Here is a 27,509-nt window from a genome sequence, read left to right on the forward strand (position 1 = left end):
GCTAATTCGCCAACAGATTTGTTTCCATACTGAACTTAAAATAAAAAATTACTGTAGAGACAGTGAAAAGTTTGATAAAATTAGTCTTGGAAGGCATTTTAAAGCCAATGTCTTTGAAATGAGTAATACTTTTAAAATGTGTTTTTTTTTAACACATCATTTCACTTTTATTTGTAACTTCTACAGTTGTCAAAGCATTAACCATTGAGAAAGCAACATGTTCTGGCATATACATCTTTTCAAAGATGCACTCATTTTCTGGACAAGAGTGAATTATTCCACCCTGATCAAAGACGATGAGAGCAAAGCACACAGATTCCAATTGCACCAAAAGGGATTACAAGAAATCATTAACGGGATGACGATAGTACACAGGTCTGAGGCAGCAATTGCTGCAAACAGCGTACATCCACAGTATAACATTTCTCTCCATTTCTTCTTCCATATCATTAGTCCCGCCCATTCACTGACAAAGTTACATCAGGTCCAAGATGTTTCAGCTTGGGCATGGCTCAGGAAATCAGGCTTGTGTTTTGGCCAGTCTGTCTTCAGTGCCACAACATTACAGCAAAAGGGACCAAAGAAATTGAATCCAGGCCAACAGTTTTGCATTTATTTTTAGCTCAAAATGCTCTTTCCTGACAAAGCAAGTTTTGGAAAAAAAAAGTTTTTATTCTCAGAACGGAGATTTTCATGCTTACTGTAAAAGTGTTGTCACAGAAATATCTTTATAACATTATGGAATGAATTTAACAACTGGCTTTTTCTGTATTTTGTGTTCGCTCTCTCCACTCCCGCAACTATTAAGTAAATCATGTGGCGCCATTTTACTGCGTAACTCGAGGAGGTGGGGGGGGGGGGGGGCTGCAACGGGAGCCTCAAAACCGAAATCCACCATGTAGAGATTCGTTATCGCAAGGGTTTACTGCACAGTCATTGGTATGTCGTCTGCTCCCTTAGGCTGTTATCCGGTGCACTCAACTGTTTCTTGACCATGTACAGTGTATCAAATTGATTGAAGACTGGCTTCTGTGACATTGGAGACCTCAGAGGAAGCCGAAATGAATACCCACTCAGTAATTCAGGCTGAACTTGACTGTGAATACAGGTCCACCACCGATTTTCAGGCAGCTGATGGTTTAGCTGCATCTCCTTTAATCCAAAATTACGAGCTGCCACTTGAAATCCCCCTGGAAATGTGGCACCTAAGCCGTGAAGGTGGCCGATCTTGACCTCATCAGGACCCCAGTAGCTGATCGGCGGGCTGAATTTACGCCCTGCGGCCAAAGCTCTGGAACTTTGGTCCAGCCAGAGCCAGCAGATACATTCCCATTGCCGACTTCTCCAACCAGACTTCTGAAGAAGGGTCTCTACCTGAAACGTCACACATTCCTTTTCTCCAGAGACGTTTAAAGAAAACTTGTTGGAAAATTCGACGGTAGACAAAAATGCTGGAGAAAATCGGCGGGAGAGGCAGCATCTATGGAGCTAAGGAATAGGTGACGTTTCGGGTTGAGACCCTTCTTCAGAGAGAGGAGGTTGCTAAACTGTCTTCGGAGAGAGGAGAACTTCTTCAAAGTAGGCATACCGTGAAGAGATTTCACAGTGGAGTAGACAAAATGTTTAAGAAAGAACTGCAGATGCTGGAAAAATCAAAGGTATAAGAAATGCTGCCTATCCTGCTGAGTTACTCCAGCTTTTTGTGTCTATCTTCGACTTCTGATCGGCAGGTTCAATTTGCCACCTGCGGCCAGGGCTCAGGAACTCTGGCCCGGTTGGAGCCGCCAGATCCATTCCCGTAGCCAACTTTGAGGCCAACTTTGTAGGCTAGTATCTCGCCCCCTGGCAGCCTAGGCAGACCATTCCGGTACTGTTGGGACTCCTCTCGGAGATGCCTGCTCCACCGCATTTTCAACAAATTTGGCAATTCTCGAGTTGGGGGGGGTTGGTCTGGTAGTCTAACCGTGAAAGTGGTACCTCAGTCGACCACCGATCCGACACGCATCGGGATTACAGAGACCAATTCATTTGGTGACTCCTAGGTTGCCCATGCAGGAAATGCACGTTTTGCTGTAAAATTAATTTACATTTAATATTTGTTTTATTTAAGTTTCTAGCAGTCCGTGGTGCTGTAGAGATATGGAACGGGTATAATTAGTGGGTCAGAGGAGTATTGCATCATTATTGCGTGATCTCTGCTGGTCCGGAAAAACGGTGGAGGATCTGTACTCACTTGCTCGGCCCTGCCACGTTGATGATCATGATGTTCTGGAAGCCACCTCCTCCTCCCTTCAGCTTCTAACTGCCTACCACCATTCATGACTTACAATGTCAAGAATTGCATGTCATTTGTTGTAAGATCCCTTTGTTCTCCCATTGCCATTTGGCACACAATCTTGTGCTGCACCTTCAGTGAGTTGGCACCTTAATTTTAGATATCCTTGTTGCTTCAGGCATGCTCTTCTGCATTCCTCCCAGATTTCCATGAATGGAAACATTATTGAACAGGTGGAAATGGAGATGGTCATTGTCTGTTACTTTTAGCATTGATCAGACCATACCTGAATGTTGTTAATGATATTGGGTTGATCTCAGCTGACAGTAGTGCGACTGCCCTGACCGCGGGAGAAAAGGAGTGAAGAAGATAATATGTTATTCCCTTCCATCAGTGTGCTGTGTTGGTTAATTTTTATGTAGTTGTGCGTCTTGTTGCTTTTTTGGTATGACTGTATGGCAAATCAAAAATCTTTGTATGTTTTTACATACTTGGCTAATAAATTAATTATAATACAATAACAATTACAATACAATACAGACAGCAATGAACATTTCTACTGTTGCTGGTGATCCAAAGCACCATACATTTGAGAAGAAAATCTGTTCCGAAACTGCCCAAAATGGCAGTGCTAGATTCCATGATTGAGTGTGTCCTCCAAGGGATACATGCATCATTGAGGGTGTCCTCCAAGGGATACATCTGCCACAACTTGAACTGCGAGGATAAGGTCATGTAGGGTTATTAGGTGACCATAGTATCTTATTTTGATGCAGTTAGCAAAGAACAGTAGAAAATCTAACAGTTGTCAATGTTGAAAATCTGAGATTTAAAAAAAAACAGAAACACTTAGTTCAGGAGGCACCTATGGAAAGAGAAATAAAATTGATTCTGGTATTTTCTGATTTTACTACAGCAGGAAAGTATAAATAGTGTCCTTGTTTACTGAACTTCAGTCCTATCTCTTATTTCTTCCAAGAACACTGCTTTAACACAGTTTATCCATTATCGCTGTCATTTAACATGCTAGTCACAAAACATGCTGTATCCAAATGTTCCCAATAGCCTAAAAAATCCTTTGAATATTTTTAAGAATTTTAAATTCTAAAGTTAGAATTTAAAACTTTAAATTCTAAAGTTAAGCTACACACAATTTTGCATTTGAAATGTTCAGACTAGTTTAACCAAATCCAGTTTTAAGAAAATGGAATTTAAAACCAAAATAAAAAAATGTTTGGCAATTGTCAGCACATACAGCTCGGTTTTAAACATTTGCTTAGGTTTCAGTGCAAGGATGCATCACCTTGGATAGACTAAGAGATTAGATCAAAAGGTTGCGAGTAAATACATATTTGGGTGCATTTAAAGAAATACTTCAAAATTGGGCTTATTGGGCTTGTTAAGAGATGCAGCATGTATTCTCTTCAAAATGCAGGTATCCATTATGAACTATGAAATTCCTGGGCAATTAGAAAATGAAGTGCGATCATAAACGGCTTTATTAAAGGAAAATATATATTAAAATTTGAGTGCTGTTAGAGCATGTAATCTAATTCCATAGACCTTAAACTTAGCAGTAAGTTAGAATTTTTTTCACATTATTAGTCATTGGTAAATAAGCCGTTATTAGTGACAGCTACATAAGTAATTAGATAGCTGGTTAGGACTGTCAGAAGAGGTTGACTCAGGGACATGGAAATGTTGTTATATTTAGTGCAAGAAGCATTTGCAGACACAAAAACAAATTGCACAAAGCACTATTCCAAAGAGTAGTCAAATAAGGGGGAAAAAGGTGCTGTGTTTACACTTTAAAATAAAAATCGGAGTTGAATTTATAGAAAGCACCAGCAGCAACAATATGTGGGAACAATTGGAGATCAGTGGCTACATTATAGCAAATATTTAGCAAACATAGGGGCGGCACACGGTAGAGTTGATGCCGAACAGTGCCAGAGACGTACTGGTTTGTTGGTTAATTGGCTTGGTATAAATGTAAATTGTCCCGAGTGTAAGATTGTGTTAATGTGCGGGGATTGCTGTTTAGAATCAAAACAACGGAAAAGTGATTAGTTCCAAGAGGTAGTCAAACTCCTTCAAGTCAGATTCATCCATGCCGCCCATCAATTCGCTATTTAACAGGCCAAAAACAGGCCCTTAGGCTCACCAAGTCCATGCCGACCAACGAGCCTCGTACACTACACACTATCCTACACACTAGGGACGATTTACAATTCTTACCGAAGCTAGTAAACCTACAAAATTTGTACGTCTTGGAATGTGGTGGGGAACCAGAGCTCCTGGAGAAAACCACATGGTCACAGGGAGAACGTACAAAATCCATACAGACAGCACCTGCAGTCTGGGTCGAACCCAGATCTCTGACGCTGCAAGGCAGCAACTCTACCATTGCGCCATCGTGCTGCCCATTCTTTTCTGAGCATCACAAATGTTTGGAATTGTCCCCCACAAAAAATTGGGGACTCCTGTTCCTAATTCTAGCCGGTGGATGTAGATTATTTGAATGTTCAAAAGAAATTTGTTATGGTAACATAACAGCATGGATAAAAGAAAACTAGAATGAGCAAGACAGAATGTAAGCGCAGGAAGTTACAAATGTTAAAATGCTAACTGTCATTTTAAATGCAAAAATCCTTGTGAATATTACTGGATATTGCTTTAGACAAAGGCATGGGTCTAATTGGGGATATTTGATCTAACACAGCACAGGAAGTGCTCAGGACTCAGAGCTAAGCGTAAACACTGACAATCTTTGTCCTTTGACTCTATTCTCAGAGCATCTGGAATCAATTATATTAAGTGACTCACAAGCACTCAAAAGCATAATTCACCCGTTAAATCCTAAATTAACATTTCATACCTCTACAGCTAACAACCTTCTGGAGGCCCTATTTCATAAAGGAATATTTGTATACAGGCTGAATCTAGCTTTGATAGTACAACTCACAAGATGGACCACGAGATGCGAGACAAATACTTTTTTCTTCAATGCTTCCAAATGTACAAATGGATATAATCCTATAAAGGCAGTACAAGGGCAAGAAAGGCAAAAAACATTCATCACATGACCCCAAAAGAATCTGATAACATAGAAGCATTGGAATACTGCCAATGGTGTAAAAAACTAGTTTAAAGAGAGCACAGATGCTTTCCATGAGAGACCGCTAATCCAAACAAATAAAGACCACACAACTGCTAAATAGCAATTCTTCAACAAATACATTTAATGAAAGCCAGCTATACCTTTACAAAGGATCTCGCATGTCAATTATAAACCAATAGCTTTGTTTCTTGTATTGCAATATGGCAACAAGATGCACGGCACAATCAATCTGCAATGGTGTATTTCCTGTACACGGCCAGTAATCCCCCATCTACCTTCTATTATCATAATTCGTGCTATTAACATATAATCAATTCATAAAATTTTTGGCTTCTATAACTCACACCTATCGGTTGACTATCATAAAATTCAAGGACTCGTGTTAGGATACAATTGCCACGAGGCTACTTGTATACAGCATATAGTTACTGGGACAAGCATGAAAAACAATTCTGCAAGTATTCTGTGATAGCAGCATAGTTTAGTTTATAAAACCTTCACTGGCAAACTTAAATGGAGGCCTACTTTGCTATCAAGTTCACACCTAGCCCAAGGATACAAATCAAAAGTTCAGATGGCACTAAGCAATAGCGGTTTAAAATGTTATATGGTTTATAGATTAAATATAAAACTAATTCAAGTAAAGCAATGTTCCATAAAGCTTTATAAACTATAAATGAGGCCACCACAGGTCTGAAGCAATTAATTTCTTAAAAATTACAGCAATTTGCTTACAGGAAAAATAGGGCTACGAAGGATATCAGCTCATCTGCGCTACATTCAGCTCTGGATCAGCTTGACAACAAGAACACCATGTCAGTATACTATTCATCAGCCCGGCACATAGATGCAATCACGAAAAGGTTAATCAGCACCTCTACTTTCTTAAAAGTTTAAAGAGATTCAGCATGTCGCTGAATACTCTAATAAATCTCCACAGATGTCCTGTAGAAAGTATCCTGATTGGTTGCATCATGGCCTGGTATGGCAATTCCAGTACACAGGACACAAGAGGATGCAGAGTGTGGTGGACTCTGCACAGTCCGTCATGGGTATGAGCCCTCCCCACCATCGGAATTATCTACACAAGGTGCTATCCCGTCATGGTGGCATCTATCATCAAGATTCCATACCAACTGGCCCATGACTTCCTCTCTGATAAGCAACTAATAGGCAGGAGGTATAGAAGCCCAAAGTCCAACTGCATTTAGTCTTTAGCAATGGAGGAGGCTAAGGACAAAAATATCAATATGGGAATGGAAAGGAGAGTTAAAATGACCAGCAACCGGGAACTCCAGCAAACCTTGCAGGACAGATAGCAAGTGTTCGGCAAAGCGGTTGTCGTTACCAAAAGCTAGTGGATTACTATTGGTAATGATGGCTTCTCTTTAAGAAAGTAATAGAATAAATACATAAACACTGATTTACACGAATCAAAAATACATACAGTAAAAACATGCTTAACTTTATTTTCTAAACCTAGAATATTGCAGCAATTTTGTTTTTTTTGCAGTTTATTTCTTTGTAGTTGGGTACTGCTATTGACTTTTATTCTAAAATACAGTTGGCTGAGGCACCGCAAGGGTTGGAACCCTGGGAAGACATATGGTTGTCATCTAAGTAACACAAAGCAAATATGTTTTCTTAAGGAATTTATGGTTCTCAAAGGCTCGCAGAAAAATTCTTCAAAGTATTGCATACATTTGGTCTGAATCAGTGAATTCTCCATACAAAGTTGCCAAAGTCTCTTTTACAGGTTTGAGGAAAAACAATTCTGGTTGTGAACATTTAGAAATTATCTTATAAAGCAAATTTTATTCATTTCATCCAATATATATATATATTAGAAATAAATGCTCACAATAAATTGGGATGGTACTTTTATTTAGATTTAAATTCATTAAGAATTCATTGAAAGTTCAAGGGCAGAAATTGTTAACATCGGAAACAGTTTTAATGGAAGTGGCACGAGAACTAGTGGGAAAAAGAAAGTTTGTTTCCATGCAATTTTGCATGCAAATGTATGGCTGAAACAGACAGTGGAAACAGATTCACAAATAAATATTTGGATAGCCAGCAATCACAATGGGCCAAATCACAAATTAACACAGTATTAGAGGCAAATTATTTCATTATGGCTTTACTGATTTTTTGCTCAAACTCCCTAACTAAATATTTAGCAATACACTTTTCTGCATGCTTCAGCATGTTTTTTTGTAAGCATTGAATTAGATCAATTTTGAATGTTACTGAATGTCTCTCCTTCGTCAGGAAGTGCTTGCAAAATCTCACCTATTCCTTTTATCCAGAGATGTTGCCTGACCCACTGAGTTACTCCAGCTTTTTATGTCTATCTTTGATTTAAACCAGCATCTGCAGTCCCTTCCTACACATCTCATTAATTAGCATTTGTTCAAGTGCAATTTACCTCCAAGATCAAATCATTACTGGATGGTCAAGAAGAAAGAATCATTCGACCTGGTTCAAACAATAACATTGTAATTTCAACCTTTGGGACAGTATTGCACAGTTGGATTTGCAACGGTTAATTTCATAAAAGGACTTGCAAATATGTAATAAAAGGATAATAATAAAAGGACATGCAAAGATAGATATCTGTTTTTTTGCTGCGTTACTGACAATCTTAGGGATGCTGCAATTGGCTCTGGCATCTGGGGGTTGGTAAGGTGGAAATGCATCAGGGCTCTCTTCCTCATTGTTAGTTCTCTGCTGCCTAGCAAAGATCTAGTGTCACATTATGGAACCTATTTTTTTCCCCATTGATGTCTGCACAGACTGATATATGGCTAACTACTGCTAAAAGAATTCAAAGCCTTAGGGCATTCAAACATTTACGATGGGCCATAAAACTTCTTTGTAAGAGAGATAGCATACTTAGCTAATTGTAAACAAGCTAGTTCCAGCGTTTGTGCAGCTGACAACTAACATGTTGAACAAAGGCATATATTCGACCTGATCAAAGTGCAAATTTCCCATCAGAGCAAGACTGGGCACGTTAAAGTGCAGGCTTACACTGATGATGAAACATATGAAGGACAAAGGAAATTTCCCCAAAAAAATTGATTTAAAGTTCCTCACATTTCCCATTAATGAAATTGGAGGGGAAAGAAAATCTCTTCTTCATATTTCAAAATATATATTTCCAAGGTAAACGGGGGCAAACGACAATCCAAAATAACTATAGAAATCCTAGAATTACATGGTCAATTGCAAAATGACAAAGGCAGTTTCGTGATTTAGATGTTAAATCCTTCATTGATACGAGCATCCTGTATATTTGTACACGTGTACATATTCTATATTTCCAGTACTCTTACTTTCATTTGAGTACACACCCTATTTAAAAGTTAACCACATCCTCCAGATGTGCAGCATAAACAATGGCTTATGTTAATCAACCGCTACATTTACAACTCACAATTTGGACCCCAGAAAAGCCATAAGGCCATGATAATGTCACACAAAGTATAATTTTCTACGCAAACAACATTAACTTAATGCATTTATCCCGGAAAAACAGTCACAATCTCATGTTGTTTTTTTGCACAACAAGCATTGCACACACTGTTGTTAGCCTGTATGATGTCCTGCTTAATTAAATCTGAGTGTTTCTGCCAACTCTGAACCCTTTGTGGCGGCGCGACTCACCCGTTGCAGCGGCCCCTACAGCCTGTCTGTCTTTTTTTTATTTTTTGTCTAGTTAAATGTAGTGTTTGGTGTTTTTTAATAGTATTTTTAAATGTGTAAATGTGGGGGGGGGGGGGGGGGGGGGGGGGGGGGGGGGGGGGGAAACTGTTTTAAATCTCTTCCCTGTCCGGGAGACCCGACTTTTTCCCTGTCGGGTCTCGGCTGTCGTTGGGGCCTAGCACCGTGGAGCGGCCTCCAGCCTGAACGACCCGGGGGCTCGGGAGACTGCGGAGCTGCGGACTCACCATCGTGGGGCTGGCCGGCCTCGGAGCGTGGGGAGCGGCGGTGACTCGCTGCTGCGGCTCGACTCCTGGGGCTCGGAGGCTCCAGCAACGCAGCCGCAGGTCCGGTGGACTTTGACATCGGGAGCTCGCGGGTCTGGGAGGAGAGAGAGAGACCGCTTCCCGGAGCTCCCGCAACGCGACTTCTCCAGCCGGTGTCACGGGGTTGGAACAACCCGGACCGGGACAGGACATCACCCGGCACGGCTTCGTGGCCGTGGGACTCACCATCGCCCGTGGGGGTTCCAACCTTGGACTTTCAGACCGGGAGCGGGGCCGTAAATCGCCCCGCGCGGCCTAAAATGGCCGTGGGACTCATCATCGCCCGCCTGGGGCTTGGACATCGGGAGAGACACGGAGAACAGGGGAGAGAAAAGACTTGCCTTCCATCACAGTGGCTTCACTGTGATGGATGTTTGTGTGAAATTAATTATGTGTATGTCTGTAAGACAGTGTCTTTGTTTGTATGGCTGTGGAAACAACATTTCGTTTGAGTCTCACTGGGGCTCAAATGATAATAAATTTGTATTGTATTGTATTGATTGAAAGGGTGTAAAACAAGTTTAGACAATAGCTCGAAAGTAAGCTCCAATAATATAAATGAGAAGAATTGCATGACGCAAAATGTCCAGTATTACCTGCAGACTGCCAAGTAATGCAACCCATGCAATGGCATTAAACAAATGATAAATATTAATAATTCAAATTGTTTCCATTAATTTCTACTCAGTTAAAAAATTGTATTTCAAAAACCTCACTGTTAACTGACAATCATTAATTTTCTATAAATTAACCAACCCAGAATAGCAAGATTACATCTTAATCCTGCTTGAGTAATTTGTGTGCGGAAGGTTTTCTTTACAAAAATTATTAACTAATTGCAAATTGATGATTGACCTGAAGCCCAATGCTGTAACACACGATTCACATTACTCGCACAAATACAAATTTGTTATAAAAAGTTTAGAAGTCACAACTCATTCTAAATAAAATTATATCTCATTTCACAATTTAGCTATATATTCTTCCAATCAATTATGACATTTGGAACACTTCATTGGTTGTACAATTTGAAATTTACTTTGTAATTTTGTAAAACAAATCATTTAAATGATCACATTTGTTCTATCGTATTAAATAGCATTCAGGCTAATGAGACCGAGTGTCCTACTCCTAATTCCCCGACTTGAATATAAAGAATAAACACTTGTGATACTAAAATAATAAATGAAATCAGAAACTGCTGCTAGGACAACCCCCGTTTGAGTAACTAATGTGTTGCCATTGTATGTTAATAGGCAGCTCTTTGTGAGTTGTCTTTCCCAAATTTATCCAGTTGATATTTTGATCCAAAATGCCATCTTGAGTAATAACTAACAATTTATATTTATGAAAATCTTTAATACAGCAAAAAAATGCCCAACCCACTGCATCAAAATTATCAAACAAAGTCTTACAGATTCAGATTCAACTTTAATTGTCATTGTCAGTGTACAGTACAGAGACAACAAAATGCAGTTAGCATCTCCCTGGAAGAGCGACATAGAACATGATTTCAGTCACCGAGGTACATTGTTGAGCTGCTCACTTACACTGAGCAACCCAAGAAGAGATGGTATTGACACATGACGAACATTTAAAAACCATGGAAGTGCGAGCTCAATGATAGATAGCAATATGGTAATGACTAAATGATTCAATTTCTTCTCAAGATGATGCTGATAATTAGAGCCAGGAATTGCCATGTGCCTTTTCATGCCTATTTTGATGATTTCACCAGGATAATGCCTTTTTTCATGATCGAGTGCCTAAATCAGCCTTTTTTGCAGTTTTGCTAAAAGGTCGTGCTATTTTCTCTAGTTGTACCGTGCTTACAACGATGTTTTCTATGTTAACACGTTAATATTAATGTTTTAATTAACATGTTAACATAGTATAACAAGAAAAGTTCCACCACCGGGGCGAAACCGTCAGTCATTCATTCGTTCGTGCCTTTGCCCACAGCAACATTTTTGCATAGAAAATTAGAGAGGAAGTTGCATGCAACAAAATATGGATCTCAATACATGAGACAACCGATACTGTGGGGAGTTATGTTACCAATGCGGTCATCGGTGCACTGGAGGCAGGTCCTCCATCAAAGGAGTATTTGATGGCATTTGGAAGTATTAGGGAAGTCAAACAGCTCAACTATTGCTCAGTTGTTTACATCTTCACTTGCTGTACTTTGGCCAGAAGGTACAAAACAAGAGAATGTTCTTCTGTTTGTGACTTCATTTTATTCCCCAAAATGTTGCATTTGACATGCTTAGCTCAAGGACTTCATAGAATTGTCAAGCACATACGTAGCTTGTTTCCAAATGTCAATCACCTAGTTTCCAATGTCAAGAAAATCCTCCTCAAAGCACCGTCACATGTACAGTTGTTTAAAGAAATGGCACCCGAGATTCCGCTACCTCCTCAGCCCGTTTTGACCAGGTGGGGTACATGACTCTCTGCTGTACTCTACTATGCTGCAAATTTTAAAAAGATAAAATAAATCGTCAACTGTTTTGAAGAAGAATCTGCTGCAGTCAGGATCGTCAGTGAAATCATGGAGAAAAAGTCCCTCCACCATGATCTTGTGTTTATTGCTTCCAATTTTGCAAACTTCCCACAAGCTATCACTTCCCTTGAGAAACGTGCGAAACATTAGTGAATAACTTGCAGGTTTTCAACAAAATAACTGACGAGATTTGTAAAGTTCCTGGCGATGTAGGTAAAGACATACAAGGAAAATGTGAGAGAATGATTTTAGCTAAAAAAGATCTTGAAGAAATAGAAAACATTGCTAAAGTTCTCAAAGGTAGTTGTAATGCACAAGATATCAACATGAATATAGAGTCTGTAGCTTGTTTCGGGTATGCACCAGTTACCTCAGCTGAGGTAGAAAGATGTTTTTCACAACTGAAGCATATTCTGTCTGACAGGCGGCATAGTTTAACACCAGATAATTTGAAAAAAATGCTAGTAATTATGTGCAACGGCAACTTTGGTCATTTAATGTAGTATATATTATCATTTTAAACCATATTTTGGTGGTGGAAATAATGCCTTATGTCAATAAATGCCCTTTTTTGTAATTATATGATGCCTTTTTTTGCCTGCCTATTTCAGAATTTTTTAATGCCTAAACATACTGATAATGCTATACATCGGGATGCTATACATCAACATCGGGAGCCTGGGAGCTCCAAACCGGCGTGGCCTTGTCGGCTTCGGAAGCCATGGTCTCCGATAAGGAAGCAGCCGTTCCAGGTGGCCCAGCCACTGAGAGGACTCTCCCGACGCCGGAGCAACAGCACCCGGCGAGAACGGCCAGGAACATCGGGCCTCCGTAGAGGCCTCAATAGGCCTGACTTTGGGAGAACTGGGGATGGGGACTGGACATTGTGCCTTCCCCCACAGTGGTAACCATTGTGGGGGGGGGATGATTTTTGTGTGTAAGTGATTATTTTAGTTTGTGTCCAAGATGGCTGTCGGAAAGGAGAGTGTACGCTGGCGCGGTTTAGCTGCCGCTGCTCTCTCTTCACATTGTGTTTTTTATTTTTTTTGTCTTTGGATCGAATTCTGTCTTTAATTTGTGTATTGGTGATGTCTTTATTATTTATTTTACTCCGATTATATATTTTTTACTCTTGTTAAATTCTGTAAGGTGTCCTTGAGACTTTTGAAAGGCGCCCATAAATAAAATTTATTATTATTATTATCATATAGAAGCTGTGGTTAACATCATGTTCATAAGTTCAAGTTTGCGAAATGGGGCTCACTTCTCTGGGGTGAGAGTGGTACCAACAGAGTCACTGCTTAAAATAATTTTAAGAAAAGGATTAATTTCAAAAGCACCCCTCCCGTCTAGAGGTAAAAAAAGTGGATAGCATCTGGCAAACTGGACTGGTGTAAACAGAAGACTAGTTAAGTAATCGATGCGTTTGGAAAGATGAAACCTCGTAAGTCATGATGTACTGTAACATAACCAGTCTTTTAAAAATATATAATATACTAATTGCAAATTCATTAGAAGCAGGCCAAGCTATACAAATAAAGAAATGCTGAAATATATACCAGGTAATGTTCGCATCTATAAAATATAAAGTTATAATGTATCAGATTCAAATAAAGGCACACAGCCAAATCATCCCCCAGTACTTTAAATATGTTCTACCACCATAATTTTAATTTTAATTACTACAAAACAATTCCCTGATAGGGACATGGTTTTACACTAAAGCAAGTCAGTTATTAGAAGCCAATTCAGATTTTAAAAATGAATATTTAGGAAATTAATCTAAATGCGTCTATTAACATTTAACAAACTATTAACATTTAACAGCAACATATTAAAACAGTTCAACAAACTAAGCAATCCTTTAAACAATAAACAGTGCTGGAGGATCTCAGGTCAGACATCATCTGCGGAGGAAACAGACAGGTGATGTTTCAGGTCAGAACCTTTCTTCAGACTGATATAGAGTAAGGAGGAGAAAGCTGAAAGAGGTGGAGGCGAGGCAATGTCTGGCAAGTTGTGGAAGGATACAGGTGAGGGGCAGGGGAGAAGGGTTGATTGAGAGATGGGTGGAGATGGTGACAACGTGTCAGGATGAAAAGGAGACAAAAGGGTAAGAGACTAGCAAAGAGGATAAATTAAATGTAAATCTGGAGGGAGGGATATGGGTGTAAGGGACAATGGATAGTAGAAGGAGGTGGGATAAAAGCGAAAGTGGGGAACGAGAAAATTGAATGAGTGGGAGATGAGCAAATCTGCTGTAAAACACCAAATATTCTAGTTGGTAATCAATTCAGATAGGTAATCAACCTGAAACTAACTCATCTCCCTCACTTACGATCTATTCGTCACTTTTGCCAAAGCGCACTTTATGCTCGCTTTGAAGTTGCACATTTCAATCCGCTAGGATCAACTCCAACAACATCATTCAACCTAATGTACCTTGCAGAAGCTAAATCTCAGCTCCCAACTCTCTAAATATTCTCACCATTGTCTCCCAGATAATTACTCCTGGAGATATCTTCCCTCCAACCTTGACATCATCCCAATACTGCTCATCTTGCTTCTACTTCCAACCCAAGATGTACAGAGGGGCAGTCCTAATAGATAATATCTCAGCCTGTTCTTGCCCCACATATATTCTAACCTTAACTCTGTTTTTTTCCCCCATTGTTCAGTCCTTTTCTACTTTCATTTGTGACATCTCCAATACTATGGGCACACGCATGGGCCCCAGCTATGCCTGCCTCTTTGTAGGGTCCCCAAACTCTCCCTTCACTACATTGACAACTACATTGGTGCTACCTCCTGCACCCATGCAGAACTCACTTTCTTCATCCATTTCACCACTAACTTCCATCCAGCACTCAAATTCACCTGGGCCATTTTCAACATCTCCCTACCTTTTCTAGACCTCACCATCTCAAGTAACAGGCTACTGACCAACATTTACCATAAACCCACTGACTCCCATGGCTATCTGGACTACATTTCTTCCCACCCTGCTTCCTATAAGGACTCTATCCCCCTACTCCCAATTCCTCCGTCTATGCCGCATCTGCACCCAGGATGAGGTGTTCCAAACCAGGGCATCGGAGATGTCCTCATTCTTTAGGGAACGGGAGTTCCCCTCTTCTACTATAAATGAGGCTCTCATCAGGGTCTCCTCTATATCCCGCAGCTCCGCTCTCACTCCCCATCCCCCTACACGTAACAAGGCCAGAGTCCCCCTTGTCCTCATCTTTCACCCGTCGCATACAACATATAATCCTCCAACATTTTCGCCACCTCCAACTGTACCCCACCACTGGTCACATCTTCCCGTCTCCTCCCCTTTCTGCTTTCCACAGGGACCATTCCCTCCATAATTCGACATTCCGTGAATGCTTTTGTTTCCGATTGTTAGAATCTGCAGGGTTTTTTTGTTTTAAGTTTCAAACAGCAATCTTGCTTTAATCCTTTCCTGTCCTCATTAGCACAGGAGAGAATAAGAAATAGTAATTAGATAATTCTGGCTTGAAATTTTAAAAAGGAAGCACATTGAAGAGACCAGTCTTCAATCTATTCTTATTCTGTTTCCAAGCTATGTTCACATTTTCTTCATCTGAAATGTCAACTACATAGCTAATTGATGTGGAATAATTTGCTCCCCAATTGCTATCAGGCCATATTTGTTCTTGTATCCCAAGAACAAGATTGCCATAACAACCCCTGGTAAATTCAATCGTTTTAAGTTCTCAGGTCAGAACACTGTTTACAATTGACGAGAACAAGTTGTCCAATAACTCTGAATTTATCCAGCTAACAGCTGGGTAATACAGACTAAACCAGTGTTGCACAACATGCAGTTTGTAGTCTACATATCTATGGGATGTTCCTGTCTGGTTTACCTCAATGTTGCAAGTCTATTATTCTCATACTCACATTTCCCTCAGTATACCCCCAAACTGCATCATGATCAATGAAACTCAGACATTTTTAATCTAAATAGCAGACCCTGCATTTAGAAATGCTTTTGAAAATTATTAATTCACATGCCAGACTTACCAGTCTGTTAAATTTGACCCAGGAACATTCATAAATGTCATCCTTACATAAACCACGTCAAGCACATATGAATTTTATGTTTCAATTATTTTTCCTTTCATTCTTCCAAACTCCAGACATTATAGAGCCAGACTGCTTCACCCTTCTCATACAATATCTATCCCTTCGCCCCAGTAGTCAAATCACCTATTGTGTCTAACCTTCCATAGATGGGAAACCAGATCTAAACACATAATTTCAGGTGTGGGGTCACATTGGGGCACTATATAATTGGACTCAAATCCTCTTAACACGAAAAGGCCAGTGTGTCATTTGCCTTCCTGATTGCTTGCTAATAAACACATCAGCTTTCAAGTGCTTCCCATACAAGGATTTCCTGCACCTTTCAATTTATCATATAAAAAGTTTGAACTATTTTTCTTCTATCAAGGTGGATGACCTCACATTTTGATAGGTTGGAGCAGATGCCACAATTGGAGTATTGTGATCAGTTTTGGACACCCTGCTATAGGAAGGATGCTGTTAAGCTGAAAAGAGTGCAGAAATGATTTACGAGGATGTTGCCTGGAGTTGAAGGCCTGAGGTACAGGGAGAGGTTAGACAATAATGCACATGAAGATTTGTCAAGTATAATTTACCTCTCCTAAATGCATGCTAATGCCGTGTAAACATATCATTTCCTGTGCGCCACTACCATCTTCCCCTTCGGCTCCTAGATTCTATAAAACACACTCAATTAACAGGCATTAACCCACTGTGAATTTCTAGGTCTAGCGAACTCTGGACTAGACAGTTCCAAAGATTCTCGATCCACAGTGAAGAGGCTTTTCATTCTACTTCTCAATTGTCAGATGACTTTCTCACACCAACCATTTATTCTACTGATCCAGGGAAAATTACTACTCTGTCCTGCAAATCCCAAGAGACCACCTCTCGTGCTTTCTGATTAACTGAGGAAGCTGTATCATCCATTGGCTTCGCATCCACTTTCACATTCTTTTGGGGCATTAAAATGGACAACAAATGTAACTGTTCTGAAGGTCAGCAGCAATGGGCTAATTTCTTTCCCTGTGATTTAAACAAATGCTAGAAAACTATGCAGGTCAGTCAGCATGTAAAATGAGGGGTCACTTGGCACGAGAAAAAAAGAATCAGAGTAAATATTTCAGCACCTTTCAGACACATGAACTCCAAACCAACATCACGTGATTACCATCAAACTAATCAAGAATTTATCTAGCTCTGCTTTAAAAATATCCAGTGACGGCCTCCACAGCCTTCTGCAGCAAAACATTCCACAGATTCACCTCGGACTAAAGAAATTCCTTTTCATCTAATTATTAAAGAAACGTATTTTAATTCTGGGGCTATGACCTCTAGTCCTAGATTCTCACACGTGGAAACATCCATATCCACTCTCTCCAAGCCTTTCACTATTCAGTATGTTTCAACATGGTCCCCCCCCCTCATTCTTCTAAACTCCAGCGAGTATACGCCCAGTGCCATCAAACGCTCATCATAAGTTAACCCACCCATTCTTGGGATCATTCTTGTAAATATCCTCAGAACCCTCTCCAGGGTCAGCACATCCTTCAGATTATGGTGCCCAAAATTGCTCGGTTATAGACAATAAATAGAATTTTAACACGTGTCCTTGTTATCGAGATGTTGTATGGCCAAAATGTGTGTATGGCCAGGGAGAGGCCTCAGTCATGTAAAGGGAGGAACTGCAGATGCTAGTTCAAATCGAAGATAGACACTAAATGCTGGAGTAACTCAGCAGGTCAGGCAGCATCCCTGGAGAGAAGGAATGGGTGACGTTTTGGGTTGAGACCCTTCTTCAGACTAGTCAGGGAAAAGAAAGAACAAAATTATGGAAGAAAGAGCAGTGTCTGAAGAAGGGTCTTGACCCGAAATGTCGCCCATTCCTTCTCTCCAGGGATGCTGCCTGTCCCGCTGAGTTATTCCAGAATTTTGTGTCTATCTTCGGTTTAAACCAGCATCTGCAGTTCTTTCCCACACAGCTAAGTTTTAGGTTTAGTTTAAATGAGGTGTTTTATATATATAATTCGAAAATTGTGGGAACCAGCAAAGGTTTGACTACATTGGAACATAGAAAAATCAAAATTTCATTCAAGAAAGTATAAGATCACTTTAAGCTACCTTTATTTCTACAAAAACAAACAAGAAACATCCATTAGTGTAGGAAGTGAACTAGAAAACGTAATGCGAAACAGATTTCAACCCAGTGCCTTAGTAAATATCAAGTAAATCACATTGAGATGGTAATACCATAATCTGATTAAATTTGGCTTGATCCAAGATAAACCAATACCTAGGCATAAAAGAGTCAACCTCAGCAGAATAAAGAGCTTAAGCAAATGTACCAGGTGGAGTAATAGAATATCATAGCTGGGATAAATGCAATACTTACAAGGACTTAAAAAAGACTAACACATGCATTATTAAATAGGGCTTTAAATAGATTAAATCAGTAAACAGATTAGAAAATCTACAGGAGAAAGGAGAAAAATGGCTGGGGAAGAATATAAAAGGGTATTCATAAAAAAGTTGACCTGCTGAATGTAATACACCTCTCTTCTATTACATGTTATCAAGAAGGTATTTGTAGTTCACACCACCTTTCCCGTTCTGAAGCCTCAAAATTCACAATTGCATTAAAAGGGTGTTGTTGTGCAATTGTAACGCACAACTAAGTCATCATAGATATCAATAATATAAAACAGCAATTTCAAACACAGAAAAACACAGTTCAAATATTGTACCGTTTCAGTTTGTACCGTTTCAGTTCTCATGTCTCCCTTTTTTCTCTTTTATTTTCATATCAGGTACATGGAAACGCAAACAACAACGTTTTATTTCACATTTTAACATCTGCAAATTGATGCATCATACAATGCCCTCCATAAAGACCCATAATTTATTTATTTGCCTCTGCAATCCACAATTTGAGATTAGTAATAGGAAAAAATCACGTAAAGTGCACAGTCAGATTTTATTAAAGGGTATTTTTTATACATTTTGGTTTCACCATATAGAAATTACAGCTGTGTTTATACATAGTTTCCCCATTATCAGGGCACCATAATGTTTGGGACACATGGATTCACAGGTGTTTGTAATTGCTCAGGTGTGTTTAAATGACTCCTTAATACGGGCATAAAAGAGCTCTCAGCACCTAGTCTTTCCATCACCTTTAGAAACTTGTATTGCTGTTTATCAACATGAGGTCCAAAGTTGTGCCAATGAAAGTCAAAGAAGCCAATATGAGACTGAGAAACAAGAATAAAACTGTTAGAGACATCACCCAAACCTTAGGCTTACCAAAATCAACTGTTTGGACCATCATTAAGAAGAATTAGAGCACTGGTGAGCTTACTAATCGCAATGGGACTGGCAGGCCAAGGAAGACCTCCACAGCCTTATGACAGAATAATTCTCTTTATAATAAAGAAAAATCCTCAAACACCTGTCCGGCAGAACAGAAACTCTTCAGGAGTCAGGTGTGGATTTGTCAATGACCACAGTCCGCAGAAGACATCATGAACAGAAATACAAAGGCGACACTGAAAGATGCAAACCACTGGTTAGCAGCTAAAATAGGATGGACCAGGTTAGTTTGCCAAGAAGTACTTAAAAGAGCAACTACAGTTCTGGAAAAAGGTCTTGTGGACAGATGAGACAAAGATTAACTTATATCAGAGTGATGGCAAAGGCAAAGTATGTCTTTCATATGCTGAAAAGAAAACTGAAGGGAACTACCCAAGACACAAAGCATACCACCTCATCTGTGAAACACAGTGGTGGGTGTGTTTTGGCCTGGGTATGTATGGCTGCTGAGGGTATTGGCTCACTTATCTTCATTAATGATACAACTGCTGATGGTAGTAGCATAACGAATTCTGAACTGTATACACACATCCTATCAGCTTAAGTTCAAACAAATGCCTCAAAACTCATTGGCTGGGGATTCATTCTACAGCAAGAAAATGATCCCAAACATACTGCTAAAGCAACAAGGGAGTTTTTCAAAGTTAAAATATGGTAAATTCCTGAGTGGTTAAGTCAATCACCCAATTGAGCTTGTATTTCATATGCTGAAGAGAAAACTGAAGGGGACTAGCCCCCAAAATAAGCATAAGCAATACAGGCCTGGCAGAGCATCACCAGAGAAGACACCCAGCAACTTCAAGCAGTCTCTGCATGCAAAGGATATGCAACAAAATACTAAACATGACTACTTTCATTTACATGACATTGCTGTGTCCCAAACATTATGGTGCCTTGAAATGGGGGGGACTATGTATAAACATAAATGTAATTTCTACATGATGAAACCAAAATGTATAAAAATGGCCTTTATTAAAATCTGACAACGTGTACTTTACCCACATATGATGTTTTCTATTACAAATCTCAAATTGTGGAGTACAGAGGTAAATAAATAAATGATGGGTCTATGTCCCAAACATTATGGAGGGCATTGTACATGGAAAAACACTATTTTTGTATTATTCTTCGAGATAGAAATGTTGACAACAAATAATGTCACTATATTATGTTATGTATTGAAAAAGAACAGTGGGGACAAAGATTATATTGGTAAATTACACATTGGTAAACTGTAATGTGCCAGTGGGATTAATATTTAACTATTTACATTCTATATTAATGATTAGTGACTGAATGTATTGTGCCAGTTGTACAATATTTTAATTGTGAACGCATACCTAGATAATCCATAATTATGCAACTGAAAATTGATGCCAGTCATGGCTTTATGGTACGAGATCGAAACAGTCCTATTTTTCAGTTCATTCCCCACAGTCAAGTTTTGTGTTCACAATTTTATTATTTTATGAACATTTCAATCAAATTAAACATCCACCACCTTTGAAATTATTCAATGCATTAAAAAGTTTTCTTATGTTACGTAGGTCTTCTTGTCATTTACCTTAAAACTGTGCTGACTACCAAATCTCTTCATAATGATCAAAATCTTTCATAATTATGAACATTTCTCCTTACACTTCTATGCTGCAGATAACAATAACACTTCTTCAGTTTCCTTACACTAAAATGTCCTCATACCATTCCAATAACACTCCTTCATCACTTTAGATTGAACCGATGGTTTATAGGATAACTTTTGTATTTCTCTCTCATAGAAAAACAACTAGAGGACATAGATTCAAGACATGGCTCGCAGAGTCAAAAACATTTGACCCTCCCCCCACCCCCATCGATCCAGAGAATTGAGGATTTAAATCTCGTTGATAGAAGCAAGGGTGGCAAAATCTTTCACTACATTTAAAATGTATGTGGATGTGGAGGTGCCATAACCTATGGAACTATGGACTGAGAACTAGGAAGGATTAAGGCATTTCCATAATGAATCAAATTGTGTCCCTCATGGCTAGATGTTCTGGCAGGCCGAATAAATGGAAGCAAAACACATTTTGTTTCACAAAACCAATTTCTACCATCGAGTACTCAGAGAACAAAGTCACATCAACCAAAGGATTGCGCTGCTGCTGAATACGGGACTAACTTCAGCCCATGGTCACACACGCACCAAATCAAATTGCATATGCTTCTATTCTCTATTGTTCAATAGAGGCTGCTGATTTCCTCTACTACCTTGCTCCTACCAGTCCCCCTCTCCGAATAACATTAAATAGCTTAATCATATTTCAAATATTAGACATTGAGCAGCAGCAGCATTGGCAAAATGAAACATATGGTGTATAAAATAATAAGTGTATTTCATTCAACAAAAATACCTTTACAAATTAACTTATGACTAAGCAGAAGGAACAAATGTCAGAAACCAATGACAATATCACTAATCTGATTTATACAAATCCAACTAAAGCAGCTTTGTCCATTCTAAACTGGATAAGCAGCAATGAAACAAGCTTTATCTGTCATGATCTGGAACAGATTAAGTGCTGTTGGACCCAGGAGCATTATGAGGCAAATCTCATCCAATTTATAAAGAATGTTCAAGGCAGGCTCCTCGCCACACTACTCCCAAATTACTTAACAGGTTTTAAAAGGAAAAAAAAAAATCACAGGAAACCAACCAGCATTCCTTCTAATGTAATTGTTTTTTTAGCAGATTATTTTTTTTTCTTTACTTAGACTATGTTTCTGGATTCTACAAAATGCTAAAAAGAATGCACCAGGTTCGCAAAGTTATAAATCATAAAGTAACCTATAATAATTACATAGAATAGGGTTATGTTTAAGGAATAGTGTGGAAAATGAATTTTCCAATACAAAGTATCACTATCCCATTTCCTGAAATTTTGGGAACTGCAAACAAGGACTAAACAAAAAGGCATAATATATCCAGGATCATATAACAAGAAAAAGCACCAAATGCCAAAAGCAATACGGAATTTCACTGGATTTAAAATCTGCATTAAAAAAGACGTCAAGAGCCTGCAAGGTCATGCACTGTCAATTGCATGATTAGAATTTTTCATTATGGTTTGTAGAAACAGGTATATGATTATTTTCACGAGTATGCAAAATTATTAACAATTTAAACCAAAGTCATAGAAGGCCATCTTCTTGTCTCAACAATACATCTCAACCCATTCACATTGCTGTTTGTTGTTATCATTCGAAATCAAGTAAACCAGGTAATATTTACCCTAAAATTTACTTTTCATTAATTTTGTTCATATCTATGATTTTGCTTTTAATTTTGAGATAAAGATTTAATTTGACAACTTATTTGAGAAATTTTTTGAATGTTTAACTCATGAAGGGAATTTAAATTCTTATATTCCTTTTTCCAGCTCCACTCTACTCACTCAACGTCAATGGCCAAATGTGCCTGCCATATCTTGAAAGTCAAAGGGCCCTCTACAAAGAATATCTAACTAGAGTACTATTTTCACATCAAACTGATTTACCAGAGGCTGAAATCTCTATTCCTCTTGGGCATTCTCTTACAACAGGAACATCGCAAGTAAAAGGATACACAGAATTCACCATCATCAGTAACATACTATTTATTGCAGCAGGCCATTTCTAAACCATGTAGAATCTGAGTAAACATTAAATTAATTCTGAAAATTACAACATGTATTTTCAAATAATTGACTGATAAACCTATTATTTTCACTTTCATGAATCATTGTGCATTTACTCAATATTTACAATGGCAGCTGCTGATGTGTGTTCACTTTCCAATTCAACAGACATGAGAGCACAGTTTTTCTCTCAAGATACTAAATTTATATTATTCTCAACTGCAGACCTAAATCACTCCAAGTTATACAATGATGCATTTGTATCTCTAAGTTTACACATTACACAAAGTTTAAAGCAATTATTTTTTTTCCATTTACTATATTTTTAGAGTTACAGTACAGTAGCTTATGGAACAAAAAAAGTTTAGTGTTAACTATCCATAGGATATAGTTCTCCAGTACCAAACCTAAATACATGCCTTGCAAGCTTCACCAGAACAATGAAGATCAATGTGCATGGGAATGACAGTTCAGTGCAATCCTTTCCACATCTAACCTATGTACTTCCAAATGATGTACCTGACAATGATCAGTATTAGAAACTCGTGCAGAACATACGTTTACCCACCACACAGGTGTGCAACAGTACTTCAGTTGTGCTGAAATAAATCAGAAATTGTTACTTAATATGCAGCATTGCATCATAGCATGAAAAGTCAACAGTTTTAGTCCAGTTAGTCCATAATTATAAAAATGGACTAATTCATTGAGTTAACCTAACCATACGTATTTTCCTGCTGGAGACACTACAACATAAAGTGGAGTATTTTTTTAAATGATAAACAAAGCTTTGTTCACTGATTTGCATTTCACAATGCTTCCAATAGTTTGATATTATATCGAGCTGGGAAATGTGGCTCTCCTTAGACAGTTCCTGAAGTTCAAGGATGGCCTAATTCTACTCCTGTTCTGAGTGCCTGATGAGGCCAATTTGGGAATGCAGACTTACCACACATGGGGTAGGTAGTGCCTGGCAGAGCATGTAAGTAGGTGGGTTTTAGATGGTGCGGACGTGATGCATGGACCCTTCCATACTATCATGAATGCTCCATCTCCACCTTATGCAATCATGGGCATAGGTTTCCCATCATTAGTGGGGATGGTTCTTTCCTTCAAGAAGGCCGAGTACATCCTTGAATAATTTCCTCTGCCTGTCTGATGATCTTCTCTTGTATCAGAATTTTGATGGTTAGCATGAAATTTGTTTAGACGAAATAACATGTTCACGTTCAGCAATAAAATGAAAAGTAAATACCACGGATCACAGCTACCTAGATAGCCATCCTTCAACCTAGATCACAGCATACCGACCAAGGCCTGAAATTCCCTTTTTTGAATCTAATTTAAAAAAATTGTCAATCACTCTTTTATTTCCTTTATTGGTTCAGTCAATTTTCATCTCTTTACAAGGATGCTCTCTTGCAGTTACCATATCAACACAAGCTGGTATATACAGCTTGCTTTGGCAAATTTGAACAAATACAGCATTTGCAAGGATGAATCGCTAATGTTTGCACATATAACTGATTATGTTCACACCAAGAAACATGTCTGATGAGCATTTAAGAACTTTTCACAAGAGGTGATTTTACCTACTTTTGCCAAGAGTCTGATGTCGATTCAACCACCATTCCAGGATTTGATAATATAAACAGGACTAGCATTGCAGTATTGAGACCAGACAGTCACAGAAGTAAGCCAGGTTCCAGGATATATTTCCCCCTTGGAAAACCAATCATGGCTGATTGTGTCATTAATTTACTAACATTGGTTCCACATTCCTCAATACTCTTACATTTTCAAATCACTTACAACGATTCTCTATCCTTCCCATATATTTAACCCAAAGCCATATCTTCTATCTTAATGGCTTCAAATAATGTTAGATATCAGCCATAATTTTTTGAAGATAGAGAATTTTCTCTAATATTACTTTACCACAATGAAATAATGTTAATATAAATGACTGACCAGACTTTGATATAGCAATATTGCCGGTCATAAGATATCTGCAGCATATGTCTACATAAGAGACTACATTTTACTAACTTGCTATGGAGCATTCAGTGACACCCAATAAAGCAAAATCTAAATGCAAGTTTATAAATATTATTGTTTTTCCTCAGATTCCTATATTAGCCAAATGGCAACACAAGTACTCTGCCACAGCGGCTGTGTCACATCATGCAATATGATGCTCTTATTTCCCTGACACTTTTTATTGCTTTGTCACTCACCTTGCACTCTCATCATTACATTTAGTGTATGTTAATTCTCATGAACCAATATATTCTCAATTCACTGAAAACTGAAGATTAATTTTGCGTTAATCTCTGCAGATTTTCATAAGGTGTAATCGCCAACACGATTCACGATTTGGATGGCATGCACAATAATTACAACACTGGGATCAATCTGCAGAGCAAAGCTTGTCTTTAAAGTTCTTACTAGATTGAAAAAGTGGGATAATTGGGGGGATTTGCTGTTGGCTGGAATGCAGGAATCAACAATGTGCAACATCAAATGAGGCAGTCTGTCAATTCACTTTCCTTTTGAATGTTCTGAAACTACAGCCATTCAATTTACACCAGTAAAATGTCACCTATAAATTAAAATTACTTCACTCATCTCCCCACATTTATCGATTTGATTTTAACATAATTCCTGGCTACAATGTAAATTGGGTAAATAGAGTCCGAAGAATGGCCTCAACCCAAAACCACTTATGTTCTCCAGGGAGATGCTGCCTGACTTGTGGAGTTAGTCCAGCACTTTGTGTCCTTTTGTAAATTTGAAGTCAACTTCCATTAATTCAAATAGTAACTCTCAAATCAACTTATATTCAGCTCCAATTCAGTTTGGTCCAAAGTTCTAAAACAACACAGTACTTTATCATTTCCAGACTTGTTTCCTGGCCACAATAGAAGTTTAAAAAACAAAAACAAATTTGACATCACATAATATAGACTGCTGGATTTACCACACCTCGTCCTTGTCAGCTTATCCAAGAGAACGACTAACAAACCTTGACAATATCCTTGGACACAGCTTCAATGGCGAGCTAGTCAAGAGACATTAACTAACTAACAAAACGCCGCAAGCTTCCAGACTCGACAAATGTATCTATTCCCAAGTCCATACACAGCCTGACGCTAGTTACAGAGAAATGTTCCACTCCTGACATTTGCCACCATCCCCATAATTGGCCCTAGCATAACATTGACCCTATCCCTGGAAATGGGAACTTCTGTCATTTCTGAAAATCGTAGGTCCTACTCCCAACACTGTCCCCACTCTTGACACTAACATCAACCCCAGCCCTCTTCAAGGCACTTAACTCCAACTCAGTCCAGGGAACAGGGCATAGTTTACCCACTATTTTAAAGCAGCGGGATATTTCAGCGGACGAGGTAGCCAATAAGGGTGAAAGATACAGGCGCTGGGTTAAGTATTGTTCGCGGCGTCTCTGAGGGCTTCGCCTGTTTCAAGACCGTTTCTGTCTCACTGAATGAAGGTTGTGGGAGGCAGTCAAGTACATCACGACGTCGAAGCCAAAATGGAGCGGAGGCCCATTCTGGAGAGGGCCCCCTGTGAGGGGGAGGGTGATGTCCGGAGCCACATTGTGGAGGGGGTGTCCGAGGCCACACCGTGAGAGGGGACGAGGGGAACCGAACCTCGGATCCAGTGGAGAGGGTTTGGGATGGGGGGATTTAGATAAAATTGAGGGGTGGGGGTGAGGAAGAGTGTGTATCTTAAGGGGGTTATGGGGCACATCGAGAGGGGTACTTTAAGGAGGGGGGGGGGATTTCGGGTGGCGGGGTCACTTCGGTGGCTCTAGACCAGTCACAGTTTGGGGGGGGTAGGGGTCGCCAGCCACCATGTCCGCCTCTCCTGCTTACCTGTGCGGCCTCGCTGTTCATCCCGTTCTCTCCGGGGTTCACTCTCGCTTCCAGCCGCTGTCTCTTCGCCTCGGCCGTCGCCTCATCACCCGGCTCGTCCCGCTTCAGACCTCGGAGCATTCGCTCGGGGCCAGGCCCGGGGCCGAAGTCGCCACCGGCCACCGGCTCCGCCGCCATGGGCTCGGGACTCGAGGTGAGGAGGAGGAGGTGGAGGAGAAGAAGGTGGTGGTCCCGGACTCGGCGGACGGGCCGAGCGCGATGAAACCGGACGACCGCGCGGGTTGGGGGGAAAAAAAATAAAAATATATCCCTCGGGCTAACAATTTAAAAAAAAACTAACAACCACTTTTCACACCAAACACGGCGTGGCAATCTCACGCAGAAGTGCGGGGTCGACGGCGCCGAGTTTTACCTCACACTCTACACACACACAGAACACAGCTAGAGAGAGAGAGACGCTGGGGAGCGGGAGCGGAAAACAATCTTTGAAAAAAATGGCCTAGCTTGGCGCGCCCGCGCGTGCACGAGCCCCCACTCGGCGCGTGCTGGTGCCCGGCGCCGCGCAT

The 27,509-nt window shown here is 39.6% G+C and overlaps 1 protein-coding gene across 3 annotated transcripts in view; it reads right to left on the reverse strand.

The window, feature by feature from the left end:
• The window catches only part of LOC129713831 (RNA binding protein fox-1 homolog 2-like), a 193,854-nt gene extending 166,345 nt beyond the window's left edge, over positions 1-27,509 (reverse strand). The window contains exon 1 of one of the 3 annotated variants that reach the window (XM_055663159.1): positions 26,944-27,496. In XM_055663159.1, the coding sequence (XP_055519134.1) occupies positions 26,944-27,120 (177 nt within the window). In that variant the 5' untranslated portion in view covers positions 27,121-27,496. Of the gene's footprint in view, positions 1-26,943 lie in introns of all 3 variants that reach the window. The other 2 variants (XM_055663158.1, XM_055663157.1) reach the window with 2 other exon arrangements.

This window comes from Leucoraja erinacea, chromosome 37 (assembly GCF_028641065.1).
Source record: "Leucoraja erinacea ecotype New England chromosome 37, Leri_hhj_1, whole genome shotgun sequence".
Taxonomy (NCBI): Eukaryota; Metazoa; Chordata; class Chondrichthyes; order Rajiformes; family Rajidae; genus Leucoraja; species Leucoraja erinaceus.